The 13,483-nt window shown below is 37.8% G+C and overlaps 1 protein-coding gene and 1 non-coding gene across 2 annotated transcripts in view; one reads left to right on the top strand and one right to left on the bottom strand.

Moving 5' to 3' along the window:
• Positions 1 to 13,483, bottom strand: part of AGBL4 (AGBL carboxypeptidase 4) — a 1,193,307-nt gene that overhangs the window by 47,613 nt on the left and 1,132,211 nt on the right. Inside the window, 1 exon segment of the mRNA XM_049775185.1 lies at positions 2,041 to 2,193. Within this exon segment, the coding sequence (XP_049631142.1) occupies positions 2,041 to 2,193 (153 nt within the window).
• Positions 7,605 to 7,737, top strand: LOC126012525 (small nucleolar RNA SNORA51). The gene has a single exon (XR_007496983.1). It is a non-coding gene; the product is annotated as a small nucleolar RNA SNORA51 (small nucleolar RNA).

Genomic DNA, 13,483 nt, shown 5'->3' with positions numbered 1-13,483 from the left:
ATTTATTTACTTATTTTGGTTTTGGGGTCACACCCAGCAGTGATCAGGGGTTACTCCTGACTCTGTGCTCAGAATTTGCTCCTGGCAGGCATGGGGACCATATGGGATGCCAAGATTGGAACCACTGTCCATCCTGGATTGGCTGCATGCAAGGAAAATGCCCTACCACTATGCTATCTCTCTGGCCCCAGGAATATTTACTTTTATATATTTCTTAGAAAACAAAGGAAGAGAAGAGCAGTTTCACAATTCAGGTCCTCTGCATATAAATAGGTGTAATGTCAGGAAACTTGCCATAGTTTGTCTAAGTCTGTCAGTGAAATGGAGGTGATGATAAGATACCATCACAGCATGGGAGGATCAGTTCACTTAAAGTCAGGAATACTGACTGCTACGGCCATCTCAGTAAATGCAGACTGTGGCTTAAACAGGGTAGAACCTTTTGTTACAACACACTTTCTTAGCAGACTTTCCTCAGCATGCTATGAGAAAAGAAAGGCAGCAATGAGAAGGAGAGGGAAAGACAGATAATGAAAGAGACAGAAGTGTGTGTGTGTGTGTGTGTGTGTATGTGTGTATGTGTGTGTGTGTGTGTAAAAGGAAGTATGGATAAGGAACAGAAAATCATAATTCTCAGGTCTGAAAAGAATGAAGATGTTGGGTAAAACAATCCAACTGTCTTTAGAGACAGGCACTGAGAAACAAGAGGAGAAATGGGAACTGAATGAGGGTCAATGATTTTGATCTTGGCCCTGAAGTTTTTGGTGGCTGCAATACATGCAAAATCAGAAATAAAACTGCTTGCTTGTGCTCCTTGGTAAGCCCCAGAAATCTGGTCCTTTGAGCATCTCTAAGGCCTATAAACCACCTTCATGGGAACTTGGATTCAGATGAAGACAGTTGCTTTGAAAGTATAAAGGTTTCTGAAAGTGAGGGCTGGTCATTCCATGGAGCCAGCGACAGAAGAAAACACACCTGCTTTCTCCCAGAGCCAGCTGCTGTGCTTCTCCCAACAAATGCTCCCCATGCTTATCTCTAAGTGATAGGCATCTACTGGGTATAAAGAGGGGAGTGAGATAATTTAGTCTTCTTTCTTTCCTGGTCTGACATTCTGAGATTCTGGGATTCAACATGTATCTTACCTCATGGAGAAATATATCATCCACACTAATGTCCAGGCCTAAAGCAATGAGCAGGCCAGTTTTCAGCTCATCAATTTCAAAAATTGCTCTGACCTCTGTGGGCCTCTCCCCCTCTGGCCACATGGAAATAACAGGCCTCAGAGATTTAGTTTCAAAACAAAGGAAAATGTGCTACAGCTTGTTCCTGTATCCCCTTTCCACATGCTGAGTCTTCCTTATTTTCTCTCCCTATCTCTTTCCACTACTGCTTTTTTGCTGCAAGTTATTCTAGATGCCAGTGTATTCTAGCTGTTCTATTTATTCTAGCTGCCTCTCCAGTCATCCTCAGCACGAGAGGTGGACAGGAACCACGGTAGCTCCTGGAGTCTGCTGAGGTCTTTACTGCCTTCAAAGACATTCATATTTATCTATTACAGCATTCATCCTTGCAGGAAGCAGTGGTGCAAGGCAGAGCCAAAAATGCTCAACCAAAAATCACTGTAAAAGAACTTGGGGTGTAAACAGAATCATGAAGGTAGAGAAGGGTGAACATGTGATCTCCAACACCATCTCCTTGGCACCTCCCTTAGGCCCTAATTGAAAGACCTGAGGATGGTGAATGAAGAGCCTGCAACAGGGTCTAATCCCTGGTGAAAGTTCACTGAGTTTCTTCTCTTATTAATACTGGAGCCAGAGCAAAGAAATAAATGCCGGTTACTCAGCCTGCCAAGATGCCTTTTCAGTCTCTTTCCCTGACAAGCCACTGAGGGCGCTGGGCACAACATGCTCACTTGTCTTTATTTCCTACATGGCTTTGGCACAGAGTAGGTGTCCTGGAAATGTTCCATCCAGCTGCACTAAGTGAGGAGGCAGTGGTGGTGGTGGTGGGGGCCTCGCTGAGAGAGGACTCTTGACTTACGTAGGAAAAGTCCTCAGCATTCTGGCAGAGGAGTTTGGGGAAAATGGCCTGTCGCTGGAACCGTTCCTCATCCTCAAAGATGTTGCCATACATGAAGCCATTCATCATGGTGGAGTGGGCGTGGATGTCAATATAAAACTCCAGGCTTGTTTTCTGTTGAGAGAAAAGAAAACAAATGATAAGTTTGAGGCCACAGAGTTTGCCTTGAAAGGATTAAAGGCTAAATTAGTGTGTATGTGCCTTAGCATGTATTCCCTCTCTCTTTCTCCCTCTCTGTCTATCTCTTACACAGAGTCACTCTTCCTTTCACACACACATTTTCACTTGTCTCTTTCATATACATACCTACCCACCCACACATACAATTTCCTTTCAAGCTAGTCCTAAGTATCAGCTGCATAACATTTATCTTGTGAAGATCAGTTTCTCCCTTTAGCACCATCTGCATTGGTGTCGCAGAGTGCCACCCTTCACATCCTTCTTGCTAGGTCTCTTGAAGAGCTAAGTTTTTTCATTAAATAAAACAGTGATGTTACTTAACCAAAAAAGCTAAATGAACAGTGACAGCAGCATTAGTCGAATTTGTTTCTTTGAATAATAAGAACTACTTTCCAGGTAATGTAATTGCATTCACATTGGGTCTACTTATCTTTTTTTTTTAACCTATTAAGGTCATTTTTGGCTGAGGGGTATAGGGTCACACCTAATCTTTGAGCCTCAGCTTTCTTATTTAAAAATAGATAAAATCCAGCCTCAGAGAATTATACCTAGCATACCACTGATGATCATGTACTGCATAAGTAATCAAATAAAGCAGGATTCTAGGAAAGTTGCACATAATATCTCATTACTTTTTTTTTTTTTTTGGTTTTTGGGTCACACCCGGCGGTGCTCAGGGGTTACTCCTAGCTGTCTGCTCAGAAATAGCTCCTGGCAGGCACGGGGGACCATATGGGACACCGGGATTCGAACCAACCACCTTTGGTCCTGGATCGGCTGCTTGCAAGGCAAACGCCACTGTGCTATCTCTCCGGGCCCAACCTCATTACTTTTTATACTTAATTTCACTTCATGATGCCATCAGTCCTGATCAATATGGGACATATAAGTATAAATGAATACGTTTTTACAATATATTAATAGTGTTTGGTGAAAAAAACTATTTGTCATCCAAATTCAACCTATCTTCATAAATATCAACTTAATTAATATTATTTTATTTTGTTTTTGTTTGGGGGCCACACCCAGCAGTGCTCAGGAGTTGCTCCTGGCTCTGTACTCAGAAATTGCTTCTGGTGGGAGACCATATGAGATGCCAGGGATCAAACCCAGGCTTGTCAAACCTGGGTCAGCCACGTGCAAGGTGAACGCCCCATTGCTGTGCTATCACACTGATATCTGGCCTAATTGTTTTTATTAATTCTTTCTGAGAATAAAAAAGTCGCTAAATAGGGAAGAGACTGATTCAAGCTCATAATATAATATGGACCAAAACCCAGGTTTCTGGCCCCCAGCACAATAAAACTATTTTCATCAATGGCAAATACTAGAAACAGGCAAGGCAAAGCCTGGTCACCTTTCCAATCCCCTTTCAGCATGTAATTCTAGGAAAGACAAAAAATTCATGCTTAGAAGGATTCTCCTTCCTTGGGACACTTTGAAACAAAGTTAAAACCAAATGAAAACCATGTTGCTTCTGGAATGTGGGCCTGATGACTGTCATTTCATTTGCCTCAGAGTTGGAGTGAAAAATTATGCCTCGCTGAGCTCCCAGTTCTCTGGGTAGCATAAGCTGTCTTTTGAGAGATACAAGATGCACTGCTCTGTGTGATATTAAACTCATCATTTTCAGCTTTGGAGGTGGAATGCACAATGATTCAACAGGAGCCCTATAAAAGTCATCTTTGCAATTTTATTTTCTTCAATTGTCTGTCTTTTCCCTCTGAGATTTTGATGAGCTGCAGAGGAAAAGGAGGAGGTAGGGAGATGACTTCAGAAATGTATAAGGAAAAACTGCAATTTCTTTCTCTGGATGACAGAACTAGAGAGCCTAAACAGCCAGCTTTTCTGACTTCTTCCAAGTCATCCATGTGAGGAGACATTGCTGACTTAGAGTTGGCCAATAAGGTAGAAGCAAAAATTGAAAAAACAAAACAAAACACAAATATCCCACACAACACAACAAAACACAACAGGTTCCTCTGATAACCACTCAGGAATATCTCCCACTACCTTGTATATCTCCCACTACCTGTACCTAATATGATATCACTGCATATAACCAGTAGGTGACTAATATTGTTTAATTCACAGGATCCTGAAGTCAGGTCTGAAGGCATTTATGGTGAAACTCCAAATCCTCTGATCACCATTTTCTACTCCAGCACAAGGATGAATATCACCACATTCACATGGCCTCTCTCAAAGCTCTAGGTAATTTATCCACAGACTAGTAAATAATCCTTTCCCTTTCTTCCATTATATACAAATGGTAGCAAACAAAAATTACTATAATAATTTGATTTTTTTCTGTTAGGATATTGGGTGAAATTATGTCTCAGTACACAAAGTCACCATATATAAACTAAAATATCCTCTATTAACTGACATTTCAGTTACTTTCAACCTTTTTTTCTCTTAGAATGTTTCCATGTTTGACTTTCTATACACCATTTCACAATTATAAGTAGGATAAATTTATTGAAGTAGAATTTCTGGGCTCACTGTGCATTTGTAATTCTGATCAATATTGACAGACTGACCTCCTTAGAAGGACCAATTTACACTCCTGGCAATTTATTGCAGTTTCTCTTTCTCAGTTACCTTGACAACATGAATAGAATCAAACTTTTTGATATTTGCCAATTGGATGGGTGAAAAATCATATCTAAGATTAATTTGAAAATTAATTTCTTTTAGTGTAATCATCTTATATTATTAAGCATCTTTTCATATGTTGAGCACTATTTTCATTTTCATTTTTATGAATCAACTGTTCATTTCTTTGTCTATGAAAATTGGGTTGTTATTCTTAATTTACAAAACTATATTAAAGAAGCTAGCCTTTATGTACAGTTTAATATGAGCTTTTTATAGATTCTCATTTGTTTTATTTTTGCTTTCTGTCTGGTATTTTTCCCATGTAAAATATTTCATACACTCATTTTTACATAGATTTATCAATTATTGCTTTCATGGATTCTGATTCTTCTAAATTTTTTATGTTTCATATATTTAAATATTTCATTTCAATTTAGATTTACCTGAATGTAAAGTGTGAAGTTAAAATGAAACTTTTATGATGTATATTATTTGCTGAATTGTATAACATTTTTCACATTACTTGAAAAGTCATCTGTGCCATATACATTTTTATATGTAATGGGGTTTAATTTAGAACTTTTAATTCTGTTCCTATCATTTGTCTAGTCAGTACCACGCAGTTTTATTTTAAATTTATAAGGAATTTTGAAGTTTCTTTTTTCACATTTTCTTGCATATTTTCCTATGCTTTTTTTATATTTAGCTTTGTTGATTTTTCTTCACGTCCCAAATCTTATTTATCATTTCAGTATTTATGGAATAATATTTAAATTACATATCAGGCTAGGAAGAATTGACTCATGTTTTTAGACTTCAAATCCAAGAATATGCTTGACTTTCCATTTATTCAATTATTCTTTGGGGCATATTAGAATGTTTTTAAGGTTATTTTTTTTAATTTTCCCATAAAGTCCACAAATATTTCCTTTCAACTGTTATTATAATTGTGATCATTTCTTTCAGTAAATCTTCTAACTGGGAGTTTCTTATAAATAAAGTCTTTTGTTTTCAACATATTAAATTGACACAAAAATACCTGACTATTTCTATTATTACTCATAATAATTTCTCAATTGACTTTTGAAATTTTCATTTGTTTACTTACTAAAGAAATAATTGTTGACTACTAACTACCTATCAGTGTCCTATCTAGTACTGGGGATATGTACTAAGGAGTATTTTCAGCACTATGGGTATAACAATAAACACAGTAGAAAACTTTTGATCACAGAGTTCCCAATCTATAGGGAGAGACAGAGGATAAATTAATTAGCTCATAAGACTTATACAACAAAATACCCTAGTAGATGTTAATATTATAAAAACAAAGCACAATAAGAGAAATACAGACTTGATTGGAGTCAAGAGAGATAGCCTTGAAAATATCAGGTAAAAGAATCTTCCAGGTAAAACAAGAAGCCTATGTAAAGATAATAGGTTCTAATTATACTTAATAAAGAGGAAAGAGTTGAGGATGCCTGAGAACTGAATAAAGGGGAAAATGTTTTCTGGATTTTTTAATCATTCATGCCTATTAATTTTACTTCCTCTGTTTCAGTTTTTCTACTTTGTTTTCCATGTTACAGTGACTAATATCTCTAAAACAATGTGAAAGTATTCATTTCAAAACTTCATTCCTATGACGAAATACTCATAGTAGAAAAATTCTCAAAAATGTGCCTAAATGGGACCTGAATTTGAGTTTTTGAATTTATTTTCCCCTACTTTACACATATTCATCACTTTGCTGAGAATGCCAAGATCACAAATACTAATTCAACAGAACCTGCTTATTCTTTGTCCCCAAACTAGTTTTATGAAATATACTGCATTAGTTAAAAAGGAGCATAAAAGACAGAATCAGTATTTCTAACTTTGGTTCCAATGTTAAAATAATCTATGACCACAGTCAATAACTTCACTGTGCCCCAATGTCCACATCTTAAGAATTTGTTAGGTAAGATAGAAGATTGGATTTCTATCTTAAAATCTTCACCATTCTTCAGAGTTAAAATTAATCCCTCATTTTCTAATTTCTTAAGTAGTCCTAATTATCAGTATTAGTAACAATATATCTGATCTTTGAATTCTGTGAGAAGAGGGATCATGTCTGACTTAAGTCCTATGAGCCTTTGCTAGTTCTACTCTAATAAATTTGTTTTTAATTTGTCTATTGTTTGTTTGTTTTTGCTTTTGGACCATATCCAGTGGTTCTCAAGGCTTACTCTTGGCTGCATGCAGGATCACTCCCGGCAGTGCTTGGTGGATCATATGGGAGTACTGAATCAACCATGCATTAGGCAAGTGCCTTACTGTCGGTACTATCACTTTGGCCCCTCTAATAACTTCTTGTTTGGCTTCCTTACTTCTTCATAATAAAAATTTTAAATGTAAACATGTCACATCCCCTGTTAGAATTGCTCCACAGCTCCTCATTGTTTACTAAATAAAGTACAGGCTACTTAAAATATATTGAGGGTCTGGACTCTGCTTTCTGTCTAATTTCAACTCTTGTCTTGGAATATTTTATATTCCAATGATATGGAGCTACTTGGAGAATTTTGAACCAATATAATTGTGACTTTGGTTTCTATAGTTATATATTAAAATATTTCCCCAGTGTGGGATGAGGAGGAAGGACACTTGGGATATTGGGGATGGGAATGTTGCACTGGTGAAGGGTTTTTTAAATATATATATATATATATATAAATTCAAAAAAAAAAGAAAAGAAAAGATAAGGCCTCCCAATGCTTACCACAGGCTGTGTTCTTTACACTGACTGTATAGAAAGAGGAGGTACAGTAAATGCTCCCCATATACACCTCAAACCAGGCCCTTTACCTGGTCTGTATTGTGAATGGGGGGACAAAAATATTTCCCTTCTTTGAATAAACATTTATTTATAAAATAAAAATATTTTTCTCTATCTGATTAATTGACCAAACCTTCACATTTTAAAAAGTGAGGCTTGAGTAAATAAATGTTCAGAAATTCCAATTTTCAAAAGACATTATCCTGTCTCTTGTGACATTTGGTTGAGATTAAATTAAATGTGGACACTGGCGATGACTACAATTTCCAGGCCTGCCTATAAAACTTATGCATTATCACCCATTTTTCTTTTGATTTTATATAGGTGAAGCCACATATAAAAGCCATGGAATGAGAAGGGAGAGGCCTATGGTTCTAAATCATCATGGAAGCAAAATGATCATGGGAGTCACTTGGCCTGAATCAGAATGTGATGAACCTGTAGTAGATGAAGCCACTGTGATTTGTAGGTTGTTTATTATATCATTAAATATTATCTGACTTTTATAAAACCTCAATTTGAGTATGCTTTTTCTATCCTTCAAATTGAGTTAATAACCTTGTCTGTATTTTCATAATTCAAAGTACCTCCCCTTCCTCAAGACACTACATACATACATACTACATACATAGTAATTATGTTTTTCCATTTAACATTTGAATATGAATCTTTGAGGAAAAAAACTACATAACTTTATTTTTTAAATTCATAGGACCAAAGATAATCCTGTTAAGTGGTAGATTGGGAAGGGAAGGACTAAAGACTTGGAGAGGACAGAAAGAATGCACAAATTAAATGAACCAACAGATGCATTTTGAGTCTCTTCCAGCAATCAAATGAGGTATTTCATTGTGGCCATATCAGAACAAGGGGTGTGTTGCTAATGGAAGGCCCTTAATTATAATTTGGGGCTGAGAATAGGAGCGAAAAGCAACTCTGTTCTTTCCTTCCAAACTAAGAGCCTTAATTAAAACAGAGTGAAGCAGGGCTGTCCCCTTGCCAGCAGCCAACAGCTCATCTGCAATCAGGGGCCTAAAGAGTAAATTAAAATCAGTGCCAATAAAATTAAAACTACCATGGGGCATATTTGCAACATAATTTACTGTGGAGTTTGCTTCCTTCTAGACACCAGGGAGGACATTTTTTTTCTTACATTCTGAACTGCTTTCTTGCTTCACCTCATTTGGCACAGGCCAGAGCCTGAACTTTGGGTGGTCCTGGATCTTTCACACGTGGGCACCACTTAATGGGCTAGCACAGATTCATCCTAATAAAGGAAAGGGAATGTAATCTAGGAAGGGCAGAGGTTTTATCTAATATTAGTATACAAGAACAAACTAATGATTTGGCAAGTAGATGGCAAGTTGAAAAGGATAGGCTGTGTTATTAATACTGTCTTAGAAAATAGTCTTAGACTGAGGTTCAGTGACATAAGTAACTCTCTGGAAAGAAGAAGTGAAGCATGGGAATGGTTGGGAGTCAAACCAAGGAAGCACTCCTAATTTGCCTCCTTTTCTCACCATAGTAGTGGCTGGTGGCCCTACTACTGACCATGGATAATGGTAACAATGATAGAAAAAGGGGAGTGGGAATAGCATAGTTTGGGATCTAGTAGGCTAGACTTAAAGTGTCAGCTTATTCATGGCTAAGTTTTATGATATGTGTATTCTACATATCATAAGATATGAACTTTCTTTTATGTTTCATCTCTGTTCCTTCACCTCTTTATTTTAAAATTTGGGAAAAACCCTATCTTCCAAGGCTGTCATGAAATCAAATGGGGCTTTGCACCTAACCAAATGTCTGGTTTCTTATACACCCTCTTACCTTATTCTTTCCATCACATGGTGATGGAATCTGGACCTGCTGAAGCTAAAAAGTTAACAAGGAAGATTGACATTTTATAAGTAATTGCAATCTGGTGGAAGGTTCAAATACTGGTAAAAGGCTGTAGGAGCACTTGGGAACTCAGCTTAGAGAAATGCACATTTATACAGTAAGACATTTATTGGCAATGACTAACACCTTGTAAATTTGCAGTTTATTAGCCCTTCTCATACCAATAAGCTCATTTGACTCTCTCAACAATACTCTGAAGAAAACAGAATCATAATCTAAGGTTTTCAGAAGTCTAGAGACTGTTAGAGCAAGAACTAGAACTCTAATTTTCTCATTGCCTCCAATTCCTCTACTAAATCCTCACTTCTGAGGGTCATGTAGCTACCCATTCCTGCATCCAAAACACTCAGATATGAGAAGAGCCCAATTTCCCCATAGGAATCCTGGGCTTGTACAGGATGAAGAGACAAACTAAGAAGAAGACTGAGCTATATAATATTTAAGCCTGCAAGAGCCTAGGGACATTTTAATATCATAATTAAAAGTTAATGTTGCTTCATTATAAATCAAAGGCTGGTGAAACTAGGGCACCCTAGGAACATATTAGGAACTTAAAAAATATGTGTGGTCTCAGCTTGCAGACATCCCTTAGAGGAGGGAGTAAGCTGATCCACAGTGGGAACAACATGTCTAATCACTGATTGGGGGTGCAGTAAATCTTCAGCAATTATAAGTTCCTTAGCCCCACCCACCAAAAAAAGAAGTTATCTCCACTCTCCTCCTAACCTGCCTAATCTGTTGTGATTCTGGAGGTGTACTTCTTCCTCTCCAATGTTCCCAGATTCATTTACTTTTAGAGTTCATTATGTGCTGAGAATCTTAAATCTTTTAAAACATCACATTCTCCTGCCTTGCACTATTTTTGTTTTCTTCTTCTATTTCCTTTGGATTCCAAGGGCATATTTAGTCAGCTTCCCCCACCTTATCTTCTTCAATACCATGAATGCATGCTGCTTTTTCCTTGGCATGGCCCCGTGGGCAGAGCCCACTGCAAGAGGACACTTCAACTATTTCCCTGCACTAATGCAGCCTTCCCACTTGGCAGATTATAAATCACTGCTTTTCAAAGAAGAGCTCAGTGGAGCCAACATTCATGCTGATATTATGCATTTTATCCCTGAGAAAAAATAAGATAGTTCCTATCTGCTTTATTCGCTGTAGGTGGCTGGGGAGAAGAGGAGGCAGGGAGAAGAAATAGGCAGAGAGATATCTGATCCCTACTACATTACTCATTCTTCCCTTTCCTTTTCCTCCCCCTCAACTTGCTCTTTCTCTCTTCCCTCCCTTTATTCCTTCTCTTCTGTCCTCTCTTTCCCATCCTTCTCTCTCTCCTTTCATTGTGGTAGGGGAAAGCAGACAAGGAAACAGTTAAGTGTGCAAAAACCTTCCCAATGCCTCAGAGTTATCTGTGAAGACTCTTAGAGGTTCAGGAAACATTGATTCACTGGGTGGACGGGAAAAATTCCATAAGAGGAGCAAGTGGTTGAAATATAGAAAGGTGTCCACTATGCGGATGAGGGAAAGAGACTTCTGGGCAGAAAAATATTATTCTGGGCAGAGGTATCAGTGTAAGTAAAACTCTAAGCCACCTAGTCCTTTAGGGTATAATACGTAAGGAATCTGTCACTATAGCTGACAGGAGAGGCTAGGCTGAAAAAAGTGGCAGCAGAGACTTCCATGAACCGCTTGAGGAACAAATTTACAAGCTCCCAAGGACCAGGACTTTTCTATAATGTGGAAAATAGAGAACAAGAGAATTGTTTTATGAAAATATTACATGATTATGATTTGGGGTGGTTGGGGCCACACTTGGTATGCTCAGGGGTTACTCCTGGCTATGTGCTCAGAAATCGCTCCTGGGTTGGGGGACCAAATGGGATGCTGGGGGATCGAACGGAGGTCCATCCTGGGTCAGCAGTGTGCAAGGCAAACACCCTACCACTGTGCTATCGCTCCAGCCCCTGATTATGCTTTTTTAAAAAAAAAAGTTGTTGCAGACTTAAGGAAGAACTAGAGGTCATCAGTTTCAAAGGCACGCAATATGACAGTCCATGGGATAAAGACTGATATATTGATAAGGTTCTGAATTAAATAAGAAGCAGAGAGGGTGAGGTGGATACAGATCTGAAATCTATTTAAAAGAAATATTGACAATGCTCGATATGGAAACTAAATTTGGGCCTAGTTCCTAGGTTTCTGTTAGGAGTGGCTATGTAGAGATTGGGGGTACATTCACTGAGATGGGAGCTATCATCAAGTGAGAAGTCTGGGTTGGATATTTGCTGCCCTAGATCTTAGTCCCTATTAGAGTAAGAGGCTATCAGATTGTTTATGATCTTAGCTTATGCCATTTTTTATCCAAACAACTTAATTTTCTCAAATATGACTGACTGAAAGAAAAATGTCTTTTTATATAATCATGAGTTTCCAATAAAAATAGCATTCTTTATTCATACAATGAGACATGAGTATCATTCATTTTTGATAAACTATAGAATCAGAGCAAGAATTTTTCCAAATAACAATCAATAAAATGCACATGTTCAAACTCCTGGACCTCTCTAATGTAAACGAGAAAAAAGCAGGGTGTTCTTATGATATGACTTTGCAATAAGCTTCCACTTCCTCTTCAGAAAAGACTTTGGTGGTAAAGGTGCACAACACTTAACAGGAAGGCAGCAAAGAGAAAGTGGGCAGATGTGAGAGTTGAGTGAGATGAAACAAGAAGGTGTGGTGACAAACCAGTGTTGTTTCTTGATTTAAAGGGAATCTCAGAACCATATGAACTTCCTTCAAGTACATCTGTATGAAAACGTGTTGAGATCACATAGAGTATGTATATGACTTTACTGTAACTTTGCCTTTTCTCTACCTTTATACCCCTCTTTTATACCACCTCTTTTCCTTTGACAGATAAATTACTGCTAACAACATAAACAACTTGATTGCAACAATAGCTCATTCTCACCATAAGCTGTCTTATAGATGGATATGCAGTTCACTATTTATGGCTAGAAAGTGGCAGAGTCCAAGATGAACTTAGAATTTTTATCCATAATGTAAGTTTGATCCTCTAGTTTTAATATCCTGGTCTATGGGAGCAAGGAGCATAGATGAGCAGCAAAGATGGAAGACATTATCCATATAAAAATGTCAGATGCTGGAGCCAGAGAAATAGCATGGAAGTAGGGCATTTGCCTTGCATACAAAATAACTGTGGTTCAAATCCCGGCATCCCATATGGTCCCCCGAGCCTTCTATGAGTGATTTCTGAGTGTAGAGCCAGGAATAACCCCTGAATGCTGTCTGGGTGTGACCCAAAACAAAAGCAAACTAATAAAAAAAACCCTAAAAACCAAAAATGTCAGATGCCCAATGACCGGATATCTCCATTTTGTACAATCTACTAACAGACACCAATGCTTCCACCAGGTCAAAACGACAGCTCCCTGACTGCTTTAACCTCTGCTGCCTTCAAAGACTTTTCTTAGGCTGTTTATTTAACCACATTACTTTACTTGACCTAGCCATTTTTCGAGATTCAATACAAGCATTTTCTTCTGTAACGCTTTCCATAACTCAACTGGGTATGACTGGACAAGCCCTCTTTCATTACTATTGTCATTCAACTCTCCCTTTTTCATTTCATTCATTTTACTGTCTTGTCATTATTTCTTTGGGTATCTATTTACCTCACTGGACCAAGTATTGATCAAGACCTAAAATATTTATATCTCCAACACCTAACCCTGTGCCTACCACACATCAGCAGAGGAAATACTTCCTAAACGATTACATGAATAGATTAATGATGAAGAAAACATCCCTAAGCCACAATGATCTCCATCTTTTATCTTCTATGAGAAACACTGTTATAGAATAGGAAAAGGAAAGGGCAAATATCAA

Source organism: Suncus etruscus, chromosome 6, assembly GCF_024139225.1.
Source record: "Suncus etruscus isolate mSunEtr1 chromosome 6, mSunEtr1.pri.cur, whole genome shotgun sequence".
NCBI lineage: Eukaryota > Metazoa > Chordata > Mammalia > Eulipotyphla > Soricidae > Suncus > Suncus etruscus.
This window is presented reverse-complemented; position numbering and strand designations above follow the sequence as displayed.